The sequence below is a fragment of the Camarhynchus parvulus genome, unplaced genomic scaffold (assembly GCF_901933205.1).
Source record: "Camarhynchus parvulus unplaced genomic scaffold, STF_HiC, whole genome shotgun sequence".
Taxonomy (NCBI): Eukaryota; Metazoa; Chordata; class Aves; order Passeriformes; family Thraupidae; genus Camarhynchus; species Camarhynchus parvulus.
Window position 1 is genome coordinate 76,443 of NW_022148919.1, and position 13,285 is coordinate 89,727.

Consider the following 13,285-nt stretch of genomic DNA (forward strand, 5'->3'; position numbering starts at 1 on the left):
CCCTCCCAGTCTGCAGGCTCCAGGCCCCCCAGCCCTAGTCCTCGTCACAGGGCCTCCCCAGGACAGTCCCAAAACCCCCAAAATCCACCCCAAAACGCCCAATCCCTCCCCAAGTTTCCCAGCCCTCCCAATCCCTAAAATACCATACCAAACCCCCACAAATACCCCCCAAACAGTGCCCCATAAAACACCCCCAGGAACTTCCCTCCAGCTGGACAAGCTCAGAGACACTCAGGCCTAGCCTGGGGGTCACAGGGCTCAGGACAGATCCCAAAAACCCCCAAAAATCCACCCCAAAAAACGCCCAAATCCCCCACGTTTCATAAAAACCCTAAAATAACACAAAAACCCCCAAAAATCCATCCAAAAACCCCATAAAACACCCCCAGGAACTTCTCACTGGACAGGCTCAGAGCCCCATAGCCTGGGGGGGTCACAGGGCTCAGGACAGATCCCAAAAACCCCAAAAAATCCACCCCAAAAAACGCCCAAATCCTCCACGTTTCATAAAAACCCGAAAATAACACAAAAACCCTCTAAAATACCCCAAAACCACCAAAACATCCCCAAAAATCCCATTAAAAATCCCATAAAAAACCCCAAAAACCTCTCACTGGACAGGCTCAGCCCCCTGCACCCTGGGGGGGGGTCACAGGGTCAGGACAGATCCCAAAAACCCCAAATCCTCCCTGTTTCATAAAAACCCTAAAATACCCCATAAAACCCCAAAAAATCCCATTAAAAACCCCACAAACCCCTCACTGGACAGGCCCAGCCCCCCATACCCTGGGGGGGGGTCACAGGGTCAGGACAGACCCCAAAAAATCCACCCCAAAAAAACCTCAAATCCCAAAATCTCCCAGTAAAAACCAGTACAAACCAGTGTCCCCAGACTCCCCCCCAGTGCCATTCCCAGTCTGTCCCAGTTCCCCATTCCCAGTCTGTCCCAGTCCTGCCATTCCCGTGTCCCTGCTCCCCAGTGTCCCCATTCCCAGTCTGTCCCAGTGTCCCATTCCCAGTCTGTCCCAGTTCCTCCCAGTGCCATTCCCGGTCTGTCCCAGTGTCCCCATTCCCAGTCTGTCCCAGTGTCCCCAGTGCCATTCCCAGTCTGTCCCCAGTGTCCCCATTCCCAGTCTGTCCCAGTTCCTCCCAGTGCCATTCCCAGTCTGTCCCAGTTCCTCCCAGTGCCATTCCCGGTCTGTCCCCAGTGTCCCCATTCCCAGTCTGTCCCAGTGTCCCCATTCCCAGTCTGTCCCAGTGTCCCCAGTGCCATTCCCAGTCTGTCCCCAGTGTCCCCATTCCCAGTCTGTCCCAGTCTGTCCCAGTTCCTCCCAGTGCCATTCCCAGTCTGTCCCAGTTCCTCCCAGTGCCATTCCCGGTCTGTCCCCAGTGTCCCCATTCCCAGTCTGTCCCAGTGTCCCATTCCCAGTCTGTCCCAGTGTCCCCAGTGCCATTCCCAGTCTGTCCCCAGTGTCCCCATTCCCAGTCTGTCCCAGTGTCCCCAGTGCCATTCCCAGTCTGTCCCCAGTGTCCCATTCCCAGTCTGTCCCAGTCTGTCCCAGTGCTCTCAGTGCCATTCCCAGTCTCACCAGCCTGGCGCGTGTCGATGGTGAACTGGGCCGGCTGGAACGCGGTGCCCTCGCCCAGGCCCAGTCCCAGTCACTCCCAGTGTCCCCAAAGCCCCTCCCAGTGTCCCCAAACCCCCTCCCAGTCTGTCCCAGTGCCATTCCCAGTGCCATTCCCAGCCTGTCCCAGTGCTCCCAGTCTCACGAGCCTGTGCGCGCGTCGATGGTGAACTGGGCCAGCTGGAACGCGGTGCCCTCGCCCAGGCCCAGTCCCAGTCACCCCCAGTGTCCCCAAAGCCCCTCCCAGTGTCCCCAAACCCCCTCCCAGTGTCCCCAGTGTCCCCAGTCCCTCCCAGTGCTCCCAGTCTCACCGGCCTGGCGCGTGTCGATGGTGAACTGGGCTGGCTGGAACACGGTGCCCTCGCTCAGGCTGGGTCACCCCCAGTGTCCCCAAACCCCCTCCCAGTGTCCCCAGTGCTCCCAGTCCCTCCCAGTGCCATTCCCAGTCCCTCCCAGTGCTCCCAGTCTCACCGGCCTGGCGCGTGTCGATGGTGAACTGGGCCGGCTGGAACGTGGTGCCCTCGCTCAGGCCGGGGCCCCGCAGCAGCACCCGCGAGGCGTCGCCGAGCTCGGCCTGGCTGATGGTGACAGCCAGGGGACTGCGGGGCAGCGGCTGTCCCCCCCTGGTGACGTGCACCAGGTGCTCCCCCACCTCCTGCGGGACAAACGAGATACCTGCGGGGACAGGAACGTGTCACACGCGGGGACAGGGACATGGCAATGTCACACATGGGGACAGGGACATGTCACACGCGGGGACAGGGACACGGAAATGTCACACACAGGGACACGGGAATGTCACACACAGGGACAGGGACACGGGAATGTCACACGCGGGGACAGGGACACGGGAATGTCACACACGGGGACAGGGACATGGCAATGTCACACATGGGGACAATGTCACACATGGGGACACAGGGACACAGGGACAGCAGCTGTCCCCCCCTGGTGACGTGCACCAGGTGCTCCCCCACCTCCTGCGGGACAAACGAGATACCTGCGGGGACAGGGACGTGTCACACGCGGGGACAGGGACATGGCAATGTCACACATGGGGACACAGGGACATGTCACACACGGGGACAGGGACATGGAAATGTCACACACAGGGACACGGGAATGTCACATGCTGGGACAGGGACACGGGAATGTCACACACAGGGACAGGGATGTGTTACACACGGGGACAGGGACACGGGAATGTCACACACGGGGACAGGGACACAGGGACACGGAAACGTCACACACGGGGACAGGGACACAGAACCTGGTTCAGGTCACTCTCCTCAATGTCCCCAGTGATGTCCCCAGTGTCTCCACACCCAGGTGGCCCCCACCGTTTGGTGCAGCTCCGTCTGTCCCAATGTCACTGCCCTCACCCAGGTGGCCGGGCCGCAGGGCTCCATTCATGTCACCTTCACCCTGTCCCACTGGTCGCTTTAGCGTGCGGCTCCGTCCCATCCACTCCAATGTCCCATATGTCCCCACGGTGGCCCAGGTGATGTGTCCTGTCCCAATGTCCCCAATGATGTCCCCAATGTCCCCACTGATGTCCCCAATGTCCCCACTGATGTCCCCTCTCACCGAGGTGGCCGTCCCGGAGCCGTTTGAGCGTGCAGGGCTCCATGTCCCCAATGTCCCCAATGATGTCCCCAATGTCCCCAATGATGTCCCCAATGTCCCCAGTGTCCCCTCTCACCGAGGTGGCCGTCCCGGAGCCGTTTGAGCGTGCAGGGCTCCATGTCCCCAATGTCCCCAATGTCCCCAATGATGTCCCAATGATGTCCCCAATGTCCCCACTGATGTCCCCTCTCACCCAGGTGGCCGTCCCTTTGGCGTGCAGGGCTCCATGTCCCCAATGTCCCCAATGTCCCCAATGATGTCCCCACTGATGTCCCCAATGTCCCCAGTGTCCCTCTCACCGAGGTGGCCGTCCCGGAGCCGTTTGAGCGTGCAGGGCTCCGTGTCCCCAATGTCCCCAATGTCCCCAGTGATGTCCCCAATGATGTCCCCAATGTCCCATTGTCCCCAATGATGTCCCCTCTCACCGAGGTGGCCGTCCCGGAGCCGTTTGAGCGTGCAGGGCTCCGTGTCCCCATCTCCCAATGATGTCCCCAATGTCCCCAATGATGTCCCCAATGATGTCCCCTCTCACCGAGGTGGCCGTCCCGGAGCCGTTTGAGCGTGCAGGGCTCCGTGTCCCCAATGTGTCCCCAATGTCCCCAATGATGTCCCCAATGTCCCCATGTCCCTCTCACGGGTGGCCGTCCGAGCCGTGCAGGGCTCCATGTCCCCAATGTCCCCAGTGATGTCCCCAATGTCCCCACTGATGTCCCCTCTCACCCCCATTGTACTCCATGTCCCAGTGATTCCCCAATTCCCCACAATTCCCAATCCCCAGTGATGTCCCAGCAATTCAATATTCCAATGATGTCCCAATGTCCCCAGTGATGTCCCCAATGTCCCCAATGATGTCCCCTCTCACCGAGGTGGCCGTCCCGGAGCCGTTTGAGCGTGCAGGGCTCCGTGTCCCCAATGATGTCCCCAATGTCCCCAATGTCGTCCCCAATGTCCCCACTGATGTCCCCTCTCACCGAGGTGGCCGTCCCGGAGCCGTTTGAGCGTGCAGGGCTCGCGCCGCCCCGAGGGCGCGGTGACGGTGGCGCTCAGCTGGCTCAGGTCCCCAATGTCCCCCATGTCCAGCGGGATCTCGGCCGAGGCGCCGACCTTGAGGTGGGACTGGCGCAGGGAATCGTCACCTGCGGGGACAGCGGGGTCACCCGGGGTCACCCGGGGGTCAGAGGGGTCACCCAGGGGTCACCCAGGGGTCACCCAGGGGTCAGCAGGGTCACCCAGGGGACAGTGGGGACACCCAGGGGTCACCCAGGGGACAGTGGGGTCATTTTGGGGTTTTTTTGTGTGGATTTTTCTCATTTTTTCAGGGTTTTTTTCCGTTTTTTCCCCCATTTTGTGTTTCTCACCCGTGATCCTGGCGGTGAAGGGGCTGCCGGCGATGTGCCAGTGACCCCAGGTCAGGTTTTTAGTAGTTTTTTTGGGATTTTTCTCATTTTTTCTCAGTTTTTTTTTGGTTTTTTTCAGGTTTTTTTTTGTTTTTTCCCCAATGTTTGTGTTTTTTCCCCGATTTTGTGTTTCTCACCCGTGATCCTGGCGGTGAAGGGGCTGCGGGCGATGTGCCAGTGACCCCAGGTGGATTTCTAGTCGTTTTTTGGGGATTTCTCTCTTTTTTTTCACAGGTTTTCTCGGTTTTTTTCAGGGTTTTTTTGGGTTTTTTTCAGTTTTTTTGTATTTTTTCCCCAATGTTTGTGTGTTTTCCCCGATTTCGTGTTTCTCACCCGTGATCCTGGCGGTGAAGGGGCTGCCGGCGATGTGCTTGTCGTTGTACTTGACCACGATGCCGTAGTCGCCGGGCAGCACGGGCAGGTAGGACACGGAGCAGGTGCCGTCACCGTTGTCCTGGCAGCTGATCTCGGCCTTGGAGGGACCCTCCACGGCCAGGGACAAACCCCCTGGGGCGGGGACACGGGGACAGTGAGGGACCCTCCACGGCCAGGGAACCTACATGGGGAAGTGAAACCAGCAGGAACCTGGGGAAGGGGAATGAACAGAGGGAAGCAGGGCTGGAGCCCTCCAGGGGGACAACCTGGGATAAGTGAGGGACAGCGGGGGGACAGCCCCCTGGGGGACAGTGAGGGACCCTAGCAGGAGGAACGGGGAATGGGAGTGAGGCACCAGGAGGATGGGACAGTAGGAAGAGGAAAATGGAGAATGGGGAAGTGAGGCCGGGGACGGGTTAGGGGTGAGGGGAGGGAGGAACGTGGAAGGAAAATGGAAGTGAGGGAGGGAAGGATGGGGATGGGAGTGGGACTGGGAGTGCCTACAGAGGGACAGGGACAGCATGGGGCAGTTAGGGACAGCCAGGGACAGCCTGGGACAGGGCGGGGTGAGGGACCCTCCAGCCCAGCCCCTGGGGACACGGGGGACATGGGGACAGTGGGGCCCCACGGCAGGGCAACTGGGGCACGGGACATGGGGACAGTGAGGGACAGCCAGGGACAGCCCGGGGAAGTGGAGGGAGAGGGACCCTAGGCAGGGACGGGGAGGGACGGGGAGTGGGACCGCCAGGCTGGGGACAATGAGGACACAGGCACAGGGGCAGAGAGGAGGGACAGGGACAGCCCCCCTGGGGACACGGGGACATGGGGACAGTGAGGGACAGCCAGGGACAGCCCGGGGGCAGCCTGGGACAGGGACAGCGTGAGGGACCCTCCACGGCCAGGGACAGTGGGGACACAGGGACAGTTAGGGACAGTGAGGGAAGGACAAACCTGGGGCACAGGGACGTGAGGGAAGCAGGGGACAGCTGGGACAGGGGACAGCGTGAGGGACCCTCCGAGGGGGGGCTGGGGACACAGGGACACAGGGACAGTGAGGGACCCCACGCGGGACAGCCCCCCTATGGGGACAGTGAGGGACAGCCCAGGGCGCCCTGGGGACACGGGCTGGGGACAGCGACAGCAGGGACAGCCCTGGGGCACGGGGATGGGGAGTGAGGGACAGCGAGGGACAGCCCCCCTGGGGACACGGGGACATGGGGACAGCGAGGGGGGACAGCCCGGGACAGCCAGGGACAGGGACAGCGTGAGGGACCCTCCTCGGCCAGGGACAGCCCCCCTGGGGACAAACGGACACATGGGGACAGTGAGGGACAGTGACAGCCCCCCTGGGGAGCAGGCCAGGGCCAGGACTTCCAGGTGTCCCCACTGTCCCCACTGTCCCCAGTGCCCCGTGACCGCCCCAGCTGTCCCCATTGTCCCCAGTGTCCCCATTGTCCCCAGAGTACCCATTGTCTCCAGTGTCCCCATTGTCCCCAATGTCCCCACTGTCCCCAGTGTCCCCATTGTCCCCATTGTCCCCAATGTCCCCAATGTCCCCATTGTCCCCAGTGTCCCCACTGTCCCCAATGTCCCCACTGTCCCCAATGTCCCCAGTGTCCCCAATGTCCCCAGTGTCCCCATTGTCCCCAATGTCCCCAGTGTCCCCAATGTCCCCAATGCCCCCAATGTCCCCAATGTCCCCAATGTCCCCAGTGTCCCCATCGTCCCCATTGTCCCCATTGTCCCCATTGTCCCCAATGTCCCCAATGTCCCCAATGTCTCCATTGTCCCCAATGTCCCCAGTGTCCCCAATGTCCCCATTGTCCCCAATGTCCCCGGTGTCCCCAGTGTCCCCATCCCCTGTCCCCAGTCCCTTGGTGTTGTCCCGTGCCCCAGCGTCACCGTGGCGGGACGCGGTTGACGGTGCCGTGGGTCAGCCCGGGGCCGTAGGCGGTGACGTGGCCGCTGTTCACGTAATCCACATAGAACTGCAGGGGGCTGCCTGGGGGGGACAAACGGGGACACCGGGGGGTCAGGGGACATCCCGACCCCCCCACGGTGTCCCCAGATCCCCCATGGGGACAGCGACCCCAAAAAAACTCCCCAAAGCCACCCCCAGGTGACATAATCCACACAGAACTGCAGGGGCTGCCTGGGACAGGGGGACACATGGGGACATCGGGGGGTCAGGGGACATCAGGGGGATTTTGGTGTCCCCAGATCCCCCATGGGGACAGCGACCCCAAAACCCCCCAAAACTCACTCCTGGCTGCTCCCCTGGGGGTTCCAAACACCCCCAAATTTTCCTGAAACCCCCAAAATTCCCAGAAATTCCCAAAATCCCGTACGGGGGATGTGGATGCTGTCACAGCGGATGTCCATCTCGTGCAGCCAAAGTCCCCAAAACCCCCCAAAACCCCCCAAACACCCCCAAAACTCACTCCTGGCTGCTCCTCTGGGTTCCAGACCCCCCAAAATTCCCAGAAATTCCCCAAACTCCCCACACCTGGGATGTGGATGCTGTCACAGCGGATGTCCATCTCGTGCAGCCAAAACCCCTTAAACCACCACAAAACCCCCCAAAATCCCACTCAAAACCCCCCAAACACCCCCAAAACCCCCCAAAACGCCTCAAACAGCCCCAAAACCCCCCAAAATTCCCAGAAATCCCCAAACTCCCCGTACCTGGGATGTGGATGCTGTCACAGCGGATGTCCATCTCGTGCAGCCAAACTCCCCAAAACCCCCCCAAAACCCCCCAAAATCCCACTCAAAACCCCCCAAACACCCCCAAAACCCCCCAAACACCCCCAAAACTCACTCCTGGCTGCTCCTCCAGGTTCCAGACCCCCCAAAATTCCCAGAAATCCCCAAACTCCCCGTACCTGGGATGTGGATGCTGTCACAGCGGATGTCCATCTCGTGCAGCCAAAACCCCCAAACCACCCCAAAATCCCACCCAAAACCCCCCAAATCCCACTCAAAACCCCCAAACACCCCCAAAACCCCCAAACACCCCCAAAAGCCCCCAAAATTCCCAGAAATCCCCAAACTCCCCGTACCTGGGATGTGGATGCTGTCACAGTGGATGTCCATCTCGCGCAGCCAAACTCCCCAAAACCCCCAAAACCCCCCAAAATCCCACTCAAAACCCCCAAACACCCCCAAAACCCCCAAACCCCAAAACCCCCCAAACACCCCCAAAAGCCCCCAAAATTCCCAGGAATCCCCAAAATCCCGTACCGGGGATGTGGATGCTGTCACAGCGGATGTCCATCTCGTGCAGCCCCCCCCACTCCTCAAAACCCCCAAACACAAACCTCCCCGGTCACCGTGCGTGTGTGCTTAGTTGTCCATGATGTCGGGTCCCTTGTTGTCCGTGATGTCCGGGGTGGCCACCTTGCCCGAGGGCATCCGCACCTCACCTGGGGACACGGGGGGTCACCTGGGGACACCTGGGACAGCTGGGACAGCTGGGAGGGGCTGGGGTCACAAGGGGACAGCTGGGGACAGCTGGGGACAGCTGGGGACACCTGGGACACCTGGGACAGCTGGGGACATCTGGGGACATCTGGGGACAGCTGGGGACACCTGGGGACATCTGGGGACACCTGGGGACACCTGGGACACCTGGGGACACCTGGGGACATCTGGGGACACCTGGGGACACCTGGGGACACCTGGGGACACCTGGGGACACCTGGGGACACCTGGGACACCTTGGGGACACCCAGAGGGACATTTGGACTGATTTTGGGCTGATTTTAGGATGATTTTTGGCTGTTTCTGAGGTGGTTTTGAGATGGTTTTGGCTGATTCTGGGCTGGTTTGGGGGAGATTTTTGAGGTGATTTTGAGCTGATTTTTGGGGTGGTTTTCGGGCTGGTTTTGGGGTATTTTTTGGGCTGGTTTGGACTAATTTTGGGGTGGGTCTTGAGGTGGTTTTGGGCTGGTTTTCGAGCTGGTTTTGGGCTGCTTTTGAGGTATTTTTTGGGCTGATTTTGAGATATTTTTGGGCCGGTTTTTGGGCCGGTTTTGAGGATTTTTTGGGCAAATTTTGGGGATGACTTCGAGGTATTTTTGGGCTCCTTTTGAGGAGGTTTAGAGCTGATTTTGGGGGTGTTTTTTTGAGATGTTTTTGGGCTGGTTTTGAGGTATTTTTGGGCCGGTTTTGGGGCTGTTTTGGGGACCCCCCCACCCCCCAAATTCGGGGTGTCCCCCTCACCTGTGATCTCGCCCTTCTTGATGGTGAAGGGGATGACGAGGTCGAAGGGCCGCAGCCCGGCCATGTCCAGCCCGTTGACCCCCAGCAGCGGCCGGTCCGTGGCCTGGGGGGCACCGAGGGTCAGAGCACCCCAAAAACCCCCAGGACCCAGTCTGCACCCCAAATTCCCCGTTTCCCTCCATTTCCCCTCATTTCCCCATGTTTTTTCTCATTTTTCCCCAGTTTTGCCCCATTTTCCCCCTGGTTTTTCCCATTTTTTTCCTAGATTTTTTCCCCATTTTTTGCCCATCTTTCCCTATTTTCTCCTCTTTTTTTCCCCCATTTTTTCCTGTTTTCCCCATTTTTCCCCATTTTTACCCCGTTTCTCCCCGTTTCCCACTCACCATGACCTGGAAGGGGCTGTTGGGGATGTGCTCCCCCCTGAACCTGACACAGATCCCAGATTTCCCTCTATAATCCCCATTTTCACCCATTTTTACCCCACTTTTCCCATTTTTTCCCATTTTTACCCCGTTTCTCCTCCTTTCCCACTCACCATGACCTGGAAGGGGCTGTTGGGGATGTGCTCCCCCCTAACCTGACGCAGATCCCAGATTTCCCTGTATAATCCCCATTTTCACCCATTTTTACCCTGTATTTTCCCATTTTTTCCTATTTTCACCCATTTTTTCCCATTTTTTCCCATTTTTTCCCATTTTTACCCCATTTTTCCCCCTCTCCCACTCACCATGACCTGGAAGGGGCTGTTGGGGATGTGCTCCCCTGAACCTGACGCATGATCCCGATTTCCCTCTAATCCCCATTTTCACCCATTTTACCCTGTATTTTCCATTTTTTCTATTTTCCTTTTCCCCTTTTACCCGTTTTTCCCTTTCCTTTTTCCGGTCTCCACCCCTGTGGAGGGCGTTGGGGTGTGTCCCCCGAACCTCACATCCCAGTTTCCCTTGCCCCTCGCCCTTTTACCCCATTTTTCCATTTCCGTTTTCAGCGCTGCTCCTCCCCTCCCAGCCTGGAGGGGCTGTTGGGCTGTGCTCCCCTATGATGAGATCCCAATTTCCCTGTATAATCCCCATTTTCACCCATTTACCCTGGATTTTTTCTTACTGTTGTCATTTACCCCAAAATTTTCGGGGACAGGAGCCCCAAAATGGAGACAGGAACCCAAAATAGGGTCCGTTTGGGGACATCTGGAACAGGAATCCCAAAATGGGGCCCAGGCCCCACATGGGCGACAGGAGCCCCAAAATGCGGCCAGGACCCAAAATAGGATCCGTCTGTTGGGGACATCTGGAACAGGAATCTCAAAATGGGGGTAGCCAAGAACCCCAAAATGGGACCAGAAACCCAAAATGGGGCCGGGAACGCCAAAAGGGACCCATTGGGGCCAGGAATCCCAAACGGGGCCAGGAATCCCAAAATGGGACCCATCTGGGGACATCTGGAACAGGAACCCCAAAATGGGGCTGGGAATCCCAAAATGGGACCAGAAACCCCAAAATGGGGCCGGGAATCCCAAAATGGGACCAGAAACCCCAAAATGGGGCCGGGAACCCCAAAATGGGGCCAGGAACCCCAAAATGGGCCTGGGAATCCCAAAATGAGACCCATTAGGAACACCAGAATAAGACCAGGAACTCCAAAATGGGGCCAGGAACCCAAAACGGGACCAGAAACCCCAAAATGGGACCCATCTGGGGACATCTGGAACAGGAACCCCAAACGGGACCAGGAACCCCAAAATGGGGCCAGAAACCCCAAAATGGGGCCAGGAACGCCAAAATGGGGACAGGAACCCCAAAATGGGACCAGGAACCCCAAAATGGGGCTGGGAATCCCAAAATGGGGCTGGGAATCCCAAAACGGGACCAGAAACCCCAAAATGGGACCCATCTGGGGACATCTGGAACAGGAACCCCAAAACGGGGCCAGGAACCCCAAAATGGGGCCAGGAACCCAAAATAGGGTCCATTTGGGGACATCTGGAACAGGAATCCCAAACCGGGGCCAGGAATCCCAAAATGGGGACAGGAGCCCCAAAATGGGGCCAGGAACCCAAAATAGGATCCGTTTGGGGACATCTGGAACAGGAATCTCAAAATGGGACCAAGAATCCCAAAATGGGACCAGAAACTCCAAAATGGGGACAGGAACGCCAAAATGGGGCCAGGAATCCCAAACGGGGCCAGGAATCCCAAAATGGGACCCATCTGGGGACATCTGGAACAGGAACCCCAAAATGGGGCCGGGAATCCCAAAATGGGACCAGAAACCCCAAAATGGGGCCAGGAATCCCAAAATGGGGCCAGAAACCCCAAAATGGGGCCGGGAACGCCAAAATGGGGCCAGGAATCCCAAACGGGGCCAGGAATCCCAAAATGGGACCCATCTGGGGACATCTGGAACAGGAACCCCAAAATGGGGCTGGGAATCCCAAAATGGGACCAGAAACCCCAAAATGGGGACAGGAACCCCAAAATGGGGCCAGAAACCCAAAACGGGACCAGAAACCCCAAAATGGGACCCATCTGGGGACATCTGGAACAGGAACCCCAAACGGGACCAGGAACCCCAAAATGGGGCCAGAAACCCAAAATAGGGTCCGTTTGGGGACATCTGGAACAGGAATCCCAAAATGGGACCAAGAATCCCAAAATGGGACCAGAAACCCCAAAATGGGGCCAGGAATGCCAAAATGGGGACAGGAACCCCAAAATGGGGCCAGGAACCCCAAAATGGGGCTGGGAATCCCAAAATGGGGCTGGGAATCCCAAAACGGGACCAGAAACCTCAAAATGGGACCCATCTGGGGACATCTGGAACAGGAACCCCAAACGGGTCCAGGAACCCCAAAATGGGACAGGAATCCCAAAACAGGGTCAGGAACCCCAAAATGGGGACAGGAACCCAAAATAGGATCCGTTTGGGGACATCTGGAACAGGAACCCCAAAATGGGGCCAGGAATCCCAAAACGGGGCCAGAAACTCCAAAACGGGGCCAGGAACCCCAAAACTGGACCCATTTGGGGTCACCAGAACGGGACCCCATTGATGGCCCCAAAATGGGATCCCATCGTTAATTTTGGGGGGGTCCCATCATTAATTGAGTTTGGGGGTCCTTCATCTTTAAATTTGGGGGGTCCTACATGATTAAAATTGGGGAGTCTGTCATCAGTTGAGGTCATGGGGGTCTCCCATCATTAATTTTGGGCGAGTCTCTCATTAATTGAGATCATGGGGGTCTCCCACCATTAATTTGGAGGGGGGTCCCTTCATTAATTGAGGTCATGGGGGTCACCCATCATTAATTTTGGGCAAGTCTCTCATTAATTGACATCATGGAGGTCTCCCATCATTAATTTTGGAGGGTCCCCATCATTAATTTTGGGGGGTCCCTTCATTAATTAAGATCATAGGGGTCTCCCATCATTAATTTTGGGGGGGTCCCTTCATTAATTAAGATCATGGAGATGTCCCAACATTAATTTTGGGGGGTCCCCATCATTATTTTGGAGGGTCCCCATCATTAAACTGGGGGGATCCCCATCATTAATTGAGTTTCGGGCTCCCTCAACAATAATTTTGGGGGTGGTCCCCCCTCTTTAACTCGGGTTCCTCCCACCCCAAACCCCCTCCCGACCCAACCCTCACCCCCTCCCATGTTTCCCCCCCCTTTCCCTCATGCAGGGCCATTTTTGGGGTGCGAAGGGGGCTCGATTTTGGGGTGCAAAGGGGGGGTTTTGGCCATGCTCCCCCTCCCCAAACCAAGCCGTGCTCTTACCTAAGCCGTGACCTCCGATGGAAACTACAGCGTGGGGGGTGGGCGTGGGGGTGGGCGTGGGGTGGGGTGGGCAGAGAAGCAAGAAATCCAGTGAGACACAGCCGTGAGACCCCCGAAACCCCCCGAAACCGCCCCAAATTCCCCAAAACACCCCCAAAAATCCCCCTTTCCCCCCACAGTGCAGCCGTGCCCCTTTCCCAGCAGGGTTGTGCCCCCCCCCCCACCATTCCTGAGGGGGTTTTCACGGTGGTTTCTCCCAT

General features: G+C 58.1%; 1 protein-coding gene and 1 long non-coding RNA gene across 2 annotated transcripts; both read right to left on the bottom strand.

Moving 5' to 3' along the window:
• Positions 1 to 237: 237 nt before the first annotated feature.
• On the bottom strand, positions 238 to 6,511 carry LOC115917167 (filamin-A-like). The gene is made up of 6 exons (XM_030970899.1): positions 6,490 to 6,511; positions 4,982 to 5,155; positions 4,223 to 4,387; positions 2,488 to 2,625; positions 2,097 to 2,300; positions 238 to 242 (listed from the first exon to the last, which is right to left on the bottom strand). Exons 1-6 carry the CDS (start codon positions 6,509 to 6,511, stop codon positions 238 to 240), a joined length of 708 nt encoding a protein of 235 aa, XP_030826759.1.
• Positions 6,512 to 8,408: 1,897 nt separating this feature from the next.
• LOC115917168 lies at positions 8,409 to 10,011 on the bottom strand. The gene is made up of 3 exons (XR_004061679.1): positions 9,975 to 10,011; positions 9,248 to 9,350; positions 8,409 to 8,448 (listed from the first exon to the last, which is right to left on the bottom strand). It is a non-coding gene; the product is annotated as an uncharacterized LOC115917168 (long non-coding RNA).
• Between the last annotated feature and the right edge of the window lie 3,274 nt (positions 10,012 to 13,285).

What these genes read in the sequence shown, in the direction of transcription:
- LOC115917167 (XM_030970899.1), bottom strand. Translation starts at nt 6,511, where the DNA reads ATGGGGACACTGGAGACAATGG. An exon ending in CTTCACCGCCAGGATCACGG is followed by an intron (nt 4,388 to 4,981) that starts GTGAGAAACACG and finishes CTGTCCCCGCAG; the next exon opens with GTGACGATTCCCTGCGCCAG. An exon ending in GCTCCGGGACGGCCACCTCG is followed by an intron (nt 2,626 to 4,222) that starts GTGAGAGGGGAC and finishes CTGTCCCCGCAG; the next exon opens with GTATCTCGTTTGTCCCGCAG.